The 15,724-nt window shown below is 35.4% G+C and overlaps 2 protein-coding genes across 3 annotated transcripts; both read right to left on the minus strand.

The window, feature by feature from the left end:
* Positions 1–600: 600 nt before the first annotated feature.
* LOC115953457 lies at positions 601–2,971 on the minus strand. The gene has a single exon (XM_031071102.1). It carries the CDS (start codon positions 2,538–2,540, stop codon positions 1,065–1,067), a length of 1,476 nt encoding a protein of 491 aa, XP_030926962.1. The 5' UTR covers positions 2,541–2,971; the 3' UTR covers positions 601–1,064.
* A 2,176-nt stretch (positions 2,972–5,147) lies between these two features.
* On the minus strand, positions 5,148–14,793 carry LOC115954038 (adenosine kinase 2-like). 2 transcript variants are annotated; one of them, XM_031071892.1, is made up of 14 exons: positions 14,682–14,793; positions 14,028–14,188; positions 11,794–11,895; positions 10,948–11,001; positions 8,177–8,223; positions 8,037–8,068; positions 7,846–7,947; positions 7,661–7,728; positions 7,435–7,511; positions 7,242–7,339; positions 7,080–7,150; positions 6,933–6,999; positions 6,667–6,850; positions 5,148–5,642 (listed from the first exon to the last, which is right to left on the minus strand). In XM_031071892.1, exons 2-14 carry the CDS (start codon positions 14,054–14,056, stop codon positions 5,500–5,502), a joined length of 1,074 nt encoding a protein of 357 aa, XP_030927752.1. In that variant the 5' UTR covers positions 14,057–14,188; positions 14,682–14,793; the 3' UTR covers positions 5,148–5,499. The 2 variants fall into 2 exon arrangements, with proteins under 2 accessions (XP_030927752.1, XP_030927753.1); XM_031071893.1 differs by lacking the exons at positions 14,028–14,188; positions 14,682–14,793 and adding an exon at positions 12,978–13,098.
* Between the last annotated feature and the right edge of the window lie 931 nt (positions 14,794–15,724).

Here is a 15,724-nt window from a genome sequence, read left to right on the forward strand (position 1 = left end):
AGCACACACCACACTGGACTTCCTTGATCCTAAAGTTATAAAAGTAGCTTTAGTGACTTTATTGATGGCTCAATTCTGATAGAATTCACCGCAAACCTCTGAAGATATCTTTTCTGCAATATCCAAAAATCCTAAGAGAAAAGCATAATGGAACCGCTAGAACTCAAAGTTTACAATTTTCCCACATCTCAAGTCTTTTACAATAAAAATTTTCCCTACTCCAAATATCCCAAGAATTAATTCATGCAATCTTCTAGAATTACTAAAATAAAATTGTGATTGACCAATCCTAAGATAAATATAATAACTTCTTAAAGCATGCCTTTCATATCTAAAGCTGCATAAAAGTATGAAAAAAATAAACCGGTACAAAGCACAATGATGTACTTACTCTCAATTCCTATCTAGTTTCTCTTTAATTTTTCTCATTTTCAATTAGTGTACTGCAGGCGAAAGATTAGCATATAACCAAGGTGGTGGCTTTTTAAGTAAACAGAAAAATATATCCAGAGAAGCCCATATATCATGCAAAACTACAACAAAGTGATGGAATCTGACCAAAAATAAAGAGAGAGAAAATCCAGCAGAAAACAAAAACAATTCAGAAGTCCAGCTCTTTCTGCTTATTATTATTCTATTTTATGCATCCTCATTTGCAGGATATAAATGGAAAATGACTACAAACATGAAGGCTCTGTAGTATAACAGCACAAGTAATTCCTGCAATGAGAAAAATCATGACCGTTTGCAAGTTCTTACATCACCATTACTGGCGGGAAACATTGCATAATTGCGAGGCATTAAAACAATGAGCACCACAAGATATACACATGAAACATTTTCGTGCACAAATATACACAAGTAGTATATTGCCTCGTGATAAAAAGTACATACAAGTACAAATATTGCTGATGGTGACAAACACCGAACTACGGCAGTGCTAATCAAAGGTATTGCAAAACAGGAACACACAAAGCACCAAAAGATCTCCGCTAATAATAATATTAGCATTACCATTGAAGCCTCATAGAGCTGAAAGTCTCACACCCGATTACCACCAACTATCATCTTAGGCCCTCAATCAACCCCTCTAATTCTCTTCTCCCAAACCTCCTCCCCTGCAAACTAGCATCTCTACACCTCACAGCAAAGTAAAATACCAGCCAAGCCACCATGAAATAAACCTCCACAACGGATTGAAGCCCCATGGCCAAAAATTTCCCACAAACCCGAGAAAGAGCCCACCGCACAAATGAGCCACAAAATATAGCTTCGAAACACTTAATCTGTATAGCCTGGTTTAACATGGTTGATATCAAATAACAACCTTCCTTCATAATCTCCCTTCCGGTCCTCCTCGAATCCACAATGGCAACCCAAGCATCCACAGCAAATATAAAAGCCACTAAAGTATCAGTCAGAAACCACGCGAACAAAAACCCCGAAATCTCCCTCTCATAACCCCTAATCCACGGCGACAAAATCGAAAATGGCATCAATTTCAACCTCACGAAGAGCTTAAAAAACGAGTACTGATCTTCAATTTCACCGAAATACCATAACCCTAGGATCTGAGTCAGTGCATCTCTCACCGCCCATCTCATCAAGATAAACCCTGAGAGTCTCTTGAGCCCTACTCTTGAACCTTCCCAAACTGTACCGAGAAATGAACTATACCTCCCTAACAGATCATTCAAAGTAATAATGAAAACAATGCCTAATACCAACGAATACGTAACGAGAAACCCTAGAATCACCCAACCGTAAGCGGCGGAGAGAAAACTCACAAGGAAGAACAGCGTCGCGGCGTCGCGGCGGCTGAGCTCCACTCCTCTGAGGAAGAACTGGAAATCCACGATTCTGTCCAATTCTTTAACTTTCTCTTTCTCTTTCTCTTTCTCTTTCTCCAGTCCAATCGTCTCGTTCTCTTCCTCTTTCTGCTCATCGTTTTCGTCGCCGTTGTCGGAAAGAGACAAACGCTCGGCTCTGAATGTGATTCCGGTGCGGACGATCTCGTTGATGTTGATCCCATGGTCGATTACCCGATCCGAAAACCCTAGCGCCTTAGGGTTAAGAATGAGGAAAGTACCGTTGATCGGAGCCTTGCGGTTGGAGCCAAAAGGAGTGCGATCGTCATCGTCGTCGCCGGAGAAGAAGTCATCGTCTAGGGTTCCCACGCGAGTGAGGTGCAGGAACGGCCGCCTCCGGCGGCGGAGGTGGCGAGGGAGGGAGTCCTGGTAGGAGTGGCGGTGCGCGTCAGGCGCGTCGTGGGAGTCGTGCGGCGCGTGGGGGTTTTGGGAGCCGGAGAGGTCGAGGCGGGAGAGCAAGGCCTTGAGCGAAGGGTCGCGGTCGATGAACGAGGTGACGTGGCGCGTCCCGTCCTCGACGGTGGAGCGGAAGCAGAAGAGGAGGAGCGAGAGGATGAGGAAGGCGGCTAGGTTCGACCTGAACAACGACGTCGCTTCGCGGAACAGCTGCGACGTCGTTCGGAGATTCTCGTGCCGAAGCTGCTGAAGATGTTGATGATGATGGTCGCTCATGTCGGTCGGTGTGTTTTTTGTAAAAATAATAAAATCTCTTTAAATTTGTTTTGATTTTTAGTGTTTTCTCTGCTTTCTTTGCTTTTGCTTTTGCTTTTGATTTTGTTTGGACTTAGGAGGAGAGGAAAATGAGAGAGAGAGAGTGGTGGTCTGTGTTTTCAATGAGGTTTGGTTGGGGTTCACGCGATGTTGTTGGCGCGTGAGGGGGACGCGCTACATTGATGGGTGGTGGTGGTGGTGGTGGAGGAGGTTGTAATGGTAGTAGTAGTACCGTTGAATTATTGGAAAGGAAGTGGTACTAATACTATAGAGATTCTGTTTCTTGGTGTTATAAAGTTTGGGTCTTTAAATTTCAGGGCCCCAGAATGTTGGGCGAGAGAGAGGATTTTGCTTTGTTGCAAACCATTTTCTCTCTACCCGTCGGTTCAATCCATTTTAAAGGAGATTTTTAGATATTGATTGGATTGAGAAAATTGATATCAAACTGTGACTTTTCAATTATCAAATAACCAATTAACAGCGTTTATTTATAGATAAGTAGAGGTGTTTTCAGGAAAGTATAAAAATATAATTAAAATCAACACCCTCCCAATTTCAAACTATACATCTATTAAAAAATAATTTCGGTTAGAGTTGTTTGGAAAAGTTGACGAAGGCTGAAGTAGAAGGTGTTTGATGGCTAAAGGTGCAAGAGTTAAGTATAGGCTGTTATGATGCTCCTCCTTTGTTTTATTTTTACGATCAATTTCATTAATTAAATTTATAGTAAAATTGTTTCTTAAAAAAAATTTATGGTAAAATTTATAAAGAATGTAGAAGAAGGGTGAGATTTGGGTTTAGTATCCAGTTGTATTAGATTCATTGAAATTATAACACGTATCCATTTTTGAACTCATGTTATCATCTTAACGAGTCCAACGTATCTATTTTTGAACACATGTTACCATCTTAACAAGTCCAATGCATTACATGTACTGAACCTAAACCTCACTAGTAGAAGAAATTAGTACCACATCATTGTGCTAAGGGAAAATATTTTTCTTCTTCTTCTTTAATATAATGTATGGACTGTCTCTCAGTGAGTTAAGTCTCTCTTAATTTTCAAACTATTTTTGGCTCTTATATTTATTTATTTTTCATCGATCGGGCTTAAAATGGTGTAAAGATCGGGCTTTCGACTTTTAAAAGTGTGAACGTGGTAGGTTTTTAATTGGGCAGTTTTTCTAATGCGTCAGCACTGCCTTAATTATAGGAAAGAGCTTCTGCTTATATAGTATTAGATAACCTAAGCTTTTTTTTCACAAATAAATAAATAAAGAGGTACATTAAGGTTTGGGGTTAAGACCATCTCTCGCAAGGGCCTTATTCACATATAAGGGCAGAAGCTGAGATGGGGACCGGCTCAGACCATTTACAAACCAAGCCCCAACGAGCCAGGAAGTGAGCTAACTATGTTTCTGGTCCCCAAGTTGTGCGCACGCAAGGGCCAACGATACAGTGACCAAACCTGCACTACCATAGGGCTGTGTCTGGACTGCCCAAGTGTATTAACTATCTTGCTCGTGGTTGGAGGGTCAAATGCTTCAATTTAATTTTTGCCTATCCCATTGTTTTGTGCTTGGGTCAATTAGTTCCACAGTACTCTGTTGAAAGGCCTTTCTTCTATCTCTTTTGGGTTAGGCCTTTACATCTAGAGGTCACCATTGGACTTTCGTTTGTTTTGTATAAAACACATGTGAAAAACTTTTTTTGACTTGTGTTTTTAACCATGTTTAGTTAGACTCTAAAAATGATTTCAAAAGCCTTTTTATGTAATCATGGTGGTGGCAATGATGGTGATAGTGGTGGTGGCCTTGCTCTATAAGGTTAGGCTGATAATCTTGCCAGACATATTTACTTCTTATTTGCTTAACATGGCATAATAGTCTTATTTGAGATGGTTAATATTGCTGATATTTTGGGCAGAGTAATGCATCCTCTTGTTGATTTCTGCAGGGAGCTGATGAATAGGATACCTAGCACTCAAGTTAAGTACCCGTGTCGAGAAAGGGACAGGTGTGCAGATGCTCTGGCCTGGCATGGAAAAGCCCAGCATCGAGATTATATTTTGTATTATCAACATAACCACAACATGAGGGATATTTAACCCTAGATTTCCCTTTGGAGTGGGAGGGTTGAAGAGGGAAACCCCAGCAACAAGAGATGGATAAAATCTATGGCAAACCATGCCGTTTTGTATTATCAGTAGAGCCAAAAAGTTAGTAGTCCACTGATCCAAAGAATTCATGAGACTTTTGTTAATGAAAATATAAAGATGCCAACAAATTTAGGTTCAATATAAAATAAAGATTTGGCTTACCTCTAATACTTTTTTTTAACTGGACACCTCCTTTTATTTTAAATAACAATGACAAGTGGTAGTGAGTTTTAATTTTCACATTTTATTTAGTCAGTGGGTAATGTGGTAGTTTCTCATTAAAACAAAATGAGATTCCAGTTAAAAAAGTACTGAATGTAAGCCAAACCCATAAAATAAAAATAATAATACAGGAACATTTAATTTCTTGCCTGTTATTCTACCAAAAAACATATTATTGCCTGTTATACTTTGTGATAAGCAATTTCATTTATTGATCGATTAAATTAACCATTGAACATTGACATACTTGACTCATCACAAGGTAAAGTATATAAGTTTCTGTTTTCCCCTTTCCTGTGAATCAAAATTCCATACTAGATGCCTCAGTTATTGATGATATTTTGGCATGCAGTTCTTCTAATACTTCAAAAATAACAAGCCTTAGTCCCAAAATTTTGGGATCAACTAGGAATACTCAATAGACTAATCAAGGTTGGCCGCATATATTCTTTTCCAGCATGTAGTTATTCTAAAAATACAAAGAGCAACGTGATTCTCAACCAAAACAACACCCTGAACTGCAGGGAAATAAGGAGCCACTTAATTAAAATCAGGCTTCTCTGGGAATGTGCAGCCAGGTCTCTGAATTATAACATTTGCTGCATAACAGCCAGCTCTCACACAGTCTTCAATGGATTTCTCTTGAACCAACTGCGATAAAAATCCTCCAACAAATGCATCCCCTACAAAACATAAGTTAACAAGCTAGTTAATTATAAAAAGGTTCAATTTCTTCTTTGCGTGGTATTGGACAAACATTTCTGGTACATGACTTTACTGCCTTCGTGTTTTAAGTTATATCAAGGCCATCAGGTACTTACGCAATCATGATTTTAATGTCAATGAGCAAACCAAACTTATTCGTGGGGCATAAAAAGCAGTATGATAAAGATACCCTAAATTCATTGGTAAGGAAGTGGAGTAGTTGGAGTAGTTGTAAGGAATGAAATGGGTCAGGTAATGGCTTCCTTAGCTGAAAGAATTCCCATGCCATCAAGTGTGGAAATTCTTGAAGCGTAGGCAGCAAGGAGGGCAATCATTTTCACTGCAGAATTGGGTTTAAATCGAGCAATTATTGAAGGTGACTCAGAGGTAGTTAAAGCCTTAACAGGAGGTTTTTTTTACCGCTCTTGTATTTGTCATATTGTTAAAGACTGTAAGTCTATAATGGGTTTTTTCCAAACCTGTTCTTTCTCTCATGTCAGGCGGCAGAGCAATACAGCTGCTCATGCTTTAGCTAAGAGAGCAAGAAAGTCTTCGCCACTCTCGGTGTGGATGGAATCTGTTCCACCAGACATCTCTTACTTAGTTTATGTTGATGTAACTCCCTAGTTTCTTTTGTTTTAATGAAATCCGAACGTATTTCTTCTCCAAAAAAAAAAAAAAAAACAATTCATTGGTAAAACCGTAGTAACATTATTATTATTAATAATTTAGATTGGTGCTTTCAATTGTTCTGATCTGCCAAACAGGAAATGAAAGTAATAAATTAGGCAGATGCTTATGGCTATTTCAGTCTTGCCAATTCAATGATATATTTATAGACGGGTATAATTTGTAAGGAAATGAAAAGACAGAAATGGTGATAATGACCTTTTTCATTGAATGCTCTAGATGATTTAACTTTTTGACAATAATTTGCATGTAGAAGAGTAAGCTAGCCTATTCTGACATTTGAAACTTTTACCAGCACAAGACAACACATACCTGCTCCATTTGTATCAACAATTTTGTCTTTAGGTAATAATATTACAGGGAACTTCTTCACTTTTCCATCTTCGGCAACAACTACGGGATCTGCACCCTGAGTAATTACAACTATCCTCTTATGTGTTCCTGATGCTTTAGGCCATCGGGAAAGTCTTAGAGCTATTTCCTCTACATTTTCAGTCTGGTCAAGAACAGACCAAGCATGTTAAACTTTAAAACAAAAACAGTGAATCTGGTAATATCTGATACCAAGCAACCATTACCTCCCAGCCTTGAAATTTTGAGAAGGTTCTTGCTTCTGTCTCATTTCCAAAAAGAAAGTCCATATACCTGAACCCCGAAGAAGGCATGTCCTATGTCAATATGTATATATACTTATTACCACAAAAGAAGATGATAAAAATGCTTACGGCAAAAATTTCTCCAGTGCATCCTTGCAGAACTCACAGATATATGGAGCAGAAAGGTTCATCATGAAGATCTGCAGAAAAAAATTAGATATTAGAGATTTCTCATGCAGAAGCTACTTAAACCAGTTGATAAGAGAGGATTCCAAATATGTCTCATTATACCTTGTCATGTGCAGCTGCATGTTCAGAAACAAGCTGTATGGAGTCTGGGGATACAGTGAGGAAAAAGCCAGCGATGTAATAGTACTTAGCCTTCTCAACTATCCAAACAAGATTTCACAAGGAAGTCGGTTTACAAGAATGACTACCTAGACAAAGGAGATATAAAACAAGAATGCATAGGCAGAAAATGTACCCAACGCCCAGTTTTCTGGCCTTTTTAAATGCTCAGATTTGTAGCAATTTGCCGCCGACAAGTTAGCAACAAGTGACCTACATATTCAGCCAACAATAAGTGTTATTAATCCAGCCAGGCACAAATTTGAGAACATTTGCTTAGTTTAAACAATAAGAGGAAGATGATAGACAACAGTTTCTCAGGAAGTGTGACAAAATTTGACAGCAAGTTTGATGCAACCAACCTTTGATCACCCACAACACAGACAGCACAAGTTCCTGTTGGTGTAGATTCATCCTCATAATATTGAACCTGATTGGTATGTATTTTAGATAACATTGGCAATATTACTACTCTATGGCCCAATGCTTAAGAATATATTTATGCAAAATCAAAAAAGTGAAAGAAGAAGGAGAAAAGGAAACTTACATTGACACCAGCAAGCTTTGAGTTCTTCTTCATCTCCTCTCCAAACTTGTCCTTGCCAATGCAACCAATATAAGTCGTTGCACCAGGAATTTGAAGCATCCACTGCAAAAGCAAAGGGTAACTCATTTACTGAGCAAGGGGATAATACCACTGAATTCTTCCACTCCCCTCAAAAGGAAGTAATAATGTACCTGAGCAACTCTGATTGAATTTTGAGTAGCACCTGCAGATAATAAAATCAAATTGAACTCATCATTGATCAATATTATCCACTGAAATCAAATAGAAAAACAATTTTTGAATTTCATTATTTGAGCAATGAATCCATTACCTCCAGCAGTGTACTCCACATTGGGATTGTTAGCCATTTCTTCATACCTGAGACATACATTTAACATTGGTCTATAGTCGAGCAAAGTAAAGAAGCATAGTTTACAGAAAAATTCTCATCCGGATGGGAAGGGGGATCCAAGCAGTATCCAACATAAGCTTATATTGAAAAATTCCTAATCTTTAAGCAAGTTACCATGTACATTTTGGTGCCCATTTGATGAAAAGAGATGGGAAAAACTCTTAAGCTCCATAAATATGACAATAACAGTTATGTCACATTGCAGTTTCTCAAATACCTAAGCTAGTAAGATACTATTCCTTAATCAAAGTGTACATGCCTTTGTTTCGTAGGAGGGATGGAAAGTATGAGGGATAAAGAGGTCAGGAGAGTCCACCACTCCCTCATGTTTTCTAGCAGGAAGGAAAGCAGAGAGAGAAAGAAAAGTATAGATATCTAATTTATGCTATTATAAAGAGAAGCCAATGAGCTCTAGCTCAACCTCAACGCCTCCCCTTATACATGCTACGGATGATTTTGTGGGTTCAACACCCATTGGATGCATGTATAACATACCAATAAAAATTAAAATTTTAAAATAAATAAACCCAATTATAAAGAGAGTAGAATTTGGTGGTCTCATTACCAACAGGACATAATTCAAACTACAAATAAAAATTGTTAAAATAAAAATCTTTAAATTTGGCAAAGTGATAGAAAAAAATAGGAATGGTGGAGAGGTGGTCATCTTTTAAAATTTCATCACTAGATGCGTATGTAACTTACCAAAAAAAAAAAATCATCTATAAATATATAATGAGAAATGAGTTAACAATAATTATAATAATTAGATAAAACAAACCTTTAATTTAAAAATATAAAAATAATAAAAAGGTACCTTTGAGCATGTGTGAAAAGGCTAGTTATACTATTATTTCCATATTTAAATTGTTTAAGTGAGGGTAAAAAGGAAATTTCACAACTTTTTTGTGCTCTCCCTCCTCAATCTTGCCCACTTTTTTTTATAAGTAGGTTTTGGCGGACCCGAAGGGGTTTAGTGATTTAGAACAATGAACAACTTTGATACGAGAACTTATGCAGCACAAATTCTCAAAGTGGATTAAAAATCAACAAGATCAGAAGAATAGAAATTAAAACTATGAATTAGCACCTATAGTAGGAATCAAACCAAGCCACTGGGTAAAAAGGAAATTTCACAACTTTTTTGTGCTCTCCCTCCTCAATCTTGCCCACTTTTTTTTATAAGTAGGTTTTGGCGGACCTGAAGGGGTTTAGTGATTTAGAACAATGAACAACTTTGATACGAGAACTTATGCAGCACAAATTCTCAAAGCGGATTAAAAATCAACAAGATCAGAAGAATAGAAATTAAAACTATGAATTAGCACCTATAGTAGGAATCAAACCAAACCACTGGAAAAATTCCAGCTAAAATTAAATTCATCATGAACTTATCTCTATAGGAGTACAAGAGCACACTTATATAAACTACTAGGACTAAATCTTAACCCTAATTGACTTGGATCAAAGCTTAATTATTGAATTATGAAAATAACCTTAACTCCAAGAAATTAAATAAAATATCAATAACCTAATTAGTTAATAAGACCTAAAATAAAATCCAATTCAAAATTTGGAAAAAGGAAAGATTTGTACAAGTTATACCTTTCGTCACCAATACCATTTTGTGGAAAATCATTATCCAATAGTTAAAATACAATTGACTTCTAAAAGTATATAAAACTAAATCAAAATAAAACAGACTTTGCAGTTGCACTCCTTGCATCATTTAGCCTCAGCCTCCCCCTCCCTTGACCCTTCTACAAAATGAGAGGATTTGCCCTCTCCCTTCATTTTCTCCCTTCTCCATCCTTCCTTGGTTCCTCCAATCCCTCCAAGGATTGGACCATAGGATAGTAAGGAGAGCTCATGGGTGCTGGTAGGTTTTTCTGTGACATTGCAGACATTTTAATTAACTGTTGAAGACTTGAAGTTGCATTCAAGTACTGTCCTCGCAAAGTAGTATGCTTTTGCTACCCAAGTCATGATTAACTTAGAACATTATTTACATGCTTCTAATAAGCTGATTTCCATAGTTCTTCTATTCCACTCCACGATATAGCAATTGAAACTGCTGGATAAATACTCGTGGAACAAAATAAACACTTGTGCAATACTCATGGAACAAATATTAACACTTGTCCTGTCACTACACACACACACACACACACATACATACAACGACCTTGTGATTATATTCCATTGATGATCGTATGTAACTCAAGTGAATTATCTATAGAAAATTGCACTCAAGTAAGACAAATCAAAATGAGATTAAGCTATGTCAACTTTAACATACTACATTTTTTTAATTTATCACCACTCATATCACCCCTTCAAAATTGATGGTTATAATCTCACTGACTAAATCTTTACAGATCAACATTAATAATGCCAATTTTATAAAGTCTTTTCATCGCCCCTATTATATCTTCTAAATTGATGGTTATAATCTCACTGCCTGAATCTTTAAAATATTCAACAATTGTAGTACCCATCTTATACAGTATTAATTAGATCTCTAGTAAAGTAAAATTCAATCAAAGGAAATCACATCCAATTCAATATTCGAGCAATTCTCATTTTCCATGGCCCAAGAGTGAACATAACTCAAACTGAGACCCACCACATCAAAAACATAAACAAAAATTAGCATTACACTGATCTTGACATAAAAAGAAATGTCTTACATTGGTACATGCTTTTCCTCTGCGAGAATTGCATTGTTCGACTTCAGGTCATACCTGTTACAGAAAACACGACCAGCCAATCAAAACAATGAAACTGTATTTCTTTTCTCTCTTTTTCAATACATGTTATTCGAGGAAATTATCCGAAAAACCATCACAATGTCCTCTCCAAAAAACTTAACTGAAAAACAGTTTCTGAAATTATCAACGCAGGATCCGTACAATTAACATTAGAAACAACTGTGACTAATTTAGTAATTTATGGGCTGTTCCAGCAATTCCCAACTCCACCAAAATGGGAACTGATAAATGTAATATGTGAGCAATAAACTAAAGGAAAAGTTAGCGGAAATCTTTTTAAAAACTTTTTATGGTAAAAGAAAAAAGCAACCGACTTTTTTTGACACTTTTTTATATTTTTCACAATTATGGTATCAAAACTTTCTTAAAATAGTACTTTTAACAAATGCCTATCATTCCGTACACTTAATATAACACCCACATTTATATGAGAGGAAGGTGTACTCCACCAGCTACATTGAACAATTTCAACCTATGTCCAAGCTTCAGTAAAAATTAAGGAATCTAAAAACAGTAACTAATATGTAAAACTGAACTTGCTAAATACAAAAGCCTAATAAAATGACTAAAGTCTCCAAACAAAGACAGGTCAAAGTAGTTTTAACATTAGAAGCAGTAAATGCAAAGATCAGACACGAAACATAAGTATTTGTACTGTTTTACACTGCAAAATTAAGAAAAGCAAAGCAAAAACGTTAAAAAAATTCAAATTTTTCTAGGCGATAAAAGTAAAGCTGTTAAAATTGGTTGGTGGGTGTGACATACATTTGCAAGAAGTGTTCGTCGACAGCTACTGAGATGTCGAGGAGAGGGTTACCCATGCCCATGAGAATGCCTTCGTGCGCCATTGAATCAGAAGAAGCTGATCTGAGTGGAGAGAAGAGATAAGTTTACACAGAAATCTATGAGAATGAGAATGATCAAATGAAGGTATGTATGTAAGTGTTGGGTTGACTTCCAAGTCCAATTATAGACTCAGTCTGTTTAGATATATACTGACTCAGTCTGTTTAGATATATAGTTTATGGTTGAAAATGAAAACCGAAAACATTATCATAAAATAATTTTTAAATGTGTGAATAGTACTGTGAAACTTTAATTTTAAAGTTATTTTTGCTTTAAAAAAGTACTTGAGGGATGGGTCTTATAAACAGTGCACGGAACTTACACAAAAAACGTAAATGCGCATCTGCTTTCCTTTTCAGTGCAATCCAAACGTGCACTTAGTGACATTATTTTATAAGACTATCATACGTGACAGATTATGATTAGTTAATTTTAACTAGCCTCTGGCTCTTTTATTTATTTTTTTTTAAAGTTAATAATTTGCATCCATTATAATTTGAGATTACTATATTTTTCAATTATAGAAAAATTTAGGGGTGTGATGAAACGCATAATACTCATCACACCCCTAGATTTTTTATGATTGAAAAATATAGTAATCTAAAATTATAATGGATGCAAATTATTAACTTTTTTTCCCAAAAAAATAGAAGAGCCTCTGAGCACGCGCTCACGCGCATGCTCAGAGGCTAGTTAATATATTGATTAAGATTAAAAAAAATGTTTAAACTTTAAAATAATAAAATATTGATTATGTTGTGATCTAATGGAATGAGATTGGATATATTCACTTACTCTATAAAATTAGATTGCTTGGCTTTCTAGAAATAACATATGGTAGATTTATGAGATATTGAAGAAGAAGAAGAAGGATTGTTGGGAAGAAGCAAGTGGAATCTGAAAAATACTTCAAAACGACATTGGGAGATAATTCAATCAAAATGTATAACATAATAATTCCAAACATTCCAAAAGAAAACACCGGCATTCAATCTTTACAAAAAGTACATCACATTCACATCATTCACTAAAGAGAATGAGAGACATAAGGACTTCATGAAATAAGAATGAATGTCAAAGAAAAATATATATACTGAAAGTACCCTAAACAAAAGGCGAGATTTTGGATTCCATCTTATTTTTGTTGTTGAGTTTGAGCAGTTTGTCTTAAAAAGCTTTCCTCCTTGTATCCTTGCTCATCCAGCCACATGCAAAACACCCATTTGAAATCCTTCTTCTAAGAGAGAGATTTATAGTTACATATCATTTTTTTTTTTTTTTTTGAGAAGGTAGTTACATATCATTTAAGTAAATCAAACCCAAAAATAACTCTGTTATAAGCATGTTTCTGCTATAAATGTTGAGATACCAATGTAACACACACATATAAGAAGAATTTGAATAATGATCGAAATTCACTTAGTGTGAGTAGCAACTCTTACTCCATCTTGACTAATACATTCCTTCAATTATTGTTATTTTTGGTCTTCCTCTATAAAGCAAAAACAAAATTAATAGATCTGTTACCTACGCCATAGACCTTGAAAACCCCTGAAATGAAATTGATAGTAAATTTGTTATCTTAACTTTGGTACTATTAATGCCCCTTAAACTATTCGGTGTCGAATCCAAAGTTTGTAAAGTTGTAGCCACCAACCTGTCAAGCTTCAGGTAAGATAACATCTTAACCCTTTTCTGCATGCAAGTGGGTGGGTTTCAACTCAACTGATAAAATTACCAACACGTGCATAAAACCATGTAAAATGATAAAAAGATTATACTAATGTGTGCTGGGCACACATTAATTTCTATTTTTAGAAAAAAATTTCTCGAGAATTGAAAAAGTAATGACAGCTTTTTCAATTCTCGAAAAAATATTTCTCGAAAATACTTGTGATCTTGCATAGCCTCTCTCTCTCTCTCTCTCTCTCTCATCCTCCTTGCTTTCTGTATTAACTATATAGAAGCAAAAAAAATATGCAAATAGTCATCCTTCAACCATTTTTACATCTGTCATGATACAAATCCAATTTTTTGTACCTTGGCAATGAGAGCCTAATAAGCACAGAACAAAGGCGATTGATAACGACTCCATAAATATTGGGAAAGAAGAATTCAAATAAATGAATAATAAAGATATATAACATCCATACCTAGGTTCCCAACCAAGCACCTCTGCCATTCCAACAACCGAAAAAATAAATGGAAGTCCAAACTTTGCTGCTTGAATTGCAAATTCTCAATGACCAATGTGAAGAGCATCAAACTTTCCCAATGCTACTATTCCTCCGAGATGATAATCTTAGATTCAATACTAAAAAACCATACGAAATGAAAGTATGATAGGTTTTCTGTTTAGAAATAATAAATAGATGGTAAATATAGCTAGGATGAAAGAAACCTACCACTGGGGAGAAACGAAAAAAAAAGAGAGAAGCAAATCAGATTCTACACCAAAATATTATATGAAGCAATGCGTATATTCCCACATTAGAATTAGAATTTAGATCCTTTTTTATTGCAACCACCAAATCATCTCAAGGAACTTTCTGGTAAAGTTACAAAATCATAATTATTTCTTTCCTAAACTTCTAATGAGAAAGTAGAGTATAAAAGTAAATAAAAATTGTCAACAAGTTAATACAGTAAGTTATTAGTAGCACTGTTGAAGGTAGATTTAGAGGATTTTTACTTTTAGTGCCTCTCAATTCACCATTTAAAAAATAAACAATCAGAAAGCAAAGGAATTTGTACAATTAAGAGCGAAAAGCATAAATATTAATAGTTGTCCTTGAATGTGTGCGTACCTTAGTTCATTGGTGATTGAACAGAGAAGAGGTCGAGACGTTGAACGCTGATGTGGTTGACAGAAAACGGCCCCATGTGGCCAAAGGTTGACGGCAGTTTCCGATGGCAAACGGCGTCGTGGGCATTGCCATGAAATGAGAGATAAAGATTAATTTTTTTTTTTTAAATGACAAAATAAATTTGTAGTATAGATTGAATTTTGAAAACCAACAGAAAAATGGTCTTATTTTGTAGGCAATATTGTACGTGGAACTTAAATAGTAGAGTAGTATAGATAATTTGCTAAATTTAAGGATATGGATGGGAAGTTATAGTAATAGATTTTGGGAGCTAATGAGTGTCCTTAGGATACTGATTAAGAATCTAATTAGAGAAAGTTTTTATGGAAAAAGGAAAAAAAAACAATTAATATTTTGATAGTTTTTTTCATTTCTCATAAAAATGATGTCAAAACTTTCTTTAACTAGATTCTTAAGACACTCGTTAGCATAACCCATAAATTTTTAATAAGGGTGTTTCTTGCTTTCCAACAAAAAAAAAAATAGGAGTGTTTTTTTTTTTTTTCCTTTAAATTTAAAATAAATAAAGATATTTGAAAAAAAAAAAAAAAAAACCAAACAAACATACGTGAGATCATGGAGTAAGGAAAGCAAATTTTATTTTTAAAAAAAAAGTTTGAAAACGTTTAACCAACCAAGAGAGTGGTCCTATTTATCGAGAAATTATACAGTCCTCTGGTGGACCATGTTACTTGTTCACCATTCTACTAAAAGACTTACACTTGTTTAAAATTGCTAAGTCAGTAATCAATTTTTGTTTAAAAAATTTTCTAACTCAGCAATTTTAAATAGGTGTGAGTCTTTTAGTGGAACGATGGACCACGTCATTTGTCCACCGTGTGGACCTTACAATTTCTCCTATTTATCACAAAAAAAAATGATCATATTTTGTTGGCAATGTTTTAGTAGGAGCTAAAAGACTTAGTTTTACCAAATTATCCTTTTTTTTTTCTCTACTTAAATATAAGAGTGTAAGGGTATTT

This window comes from Quercus lobata, chromosome 7, assembly GCF_001633185.2.
Source record: "Quercus lobata isolate SW786 chromosome 7, ValleyOak3.0 Primary Assembly, whole genome shotgun sequence".
NCBI lineage: Eukaryota > Viridiplantae > Streptophyta > Magnoliopsida > Fagales > Fagaceae > Quercus > Quercus lobata.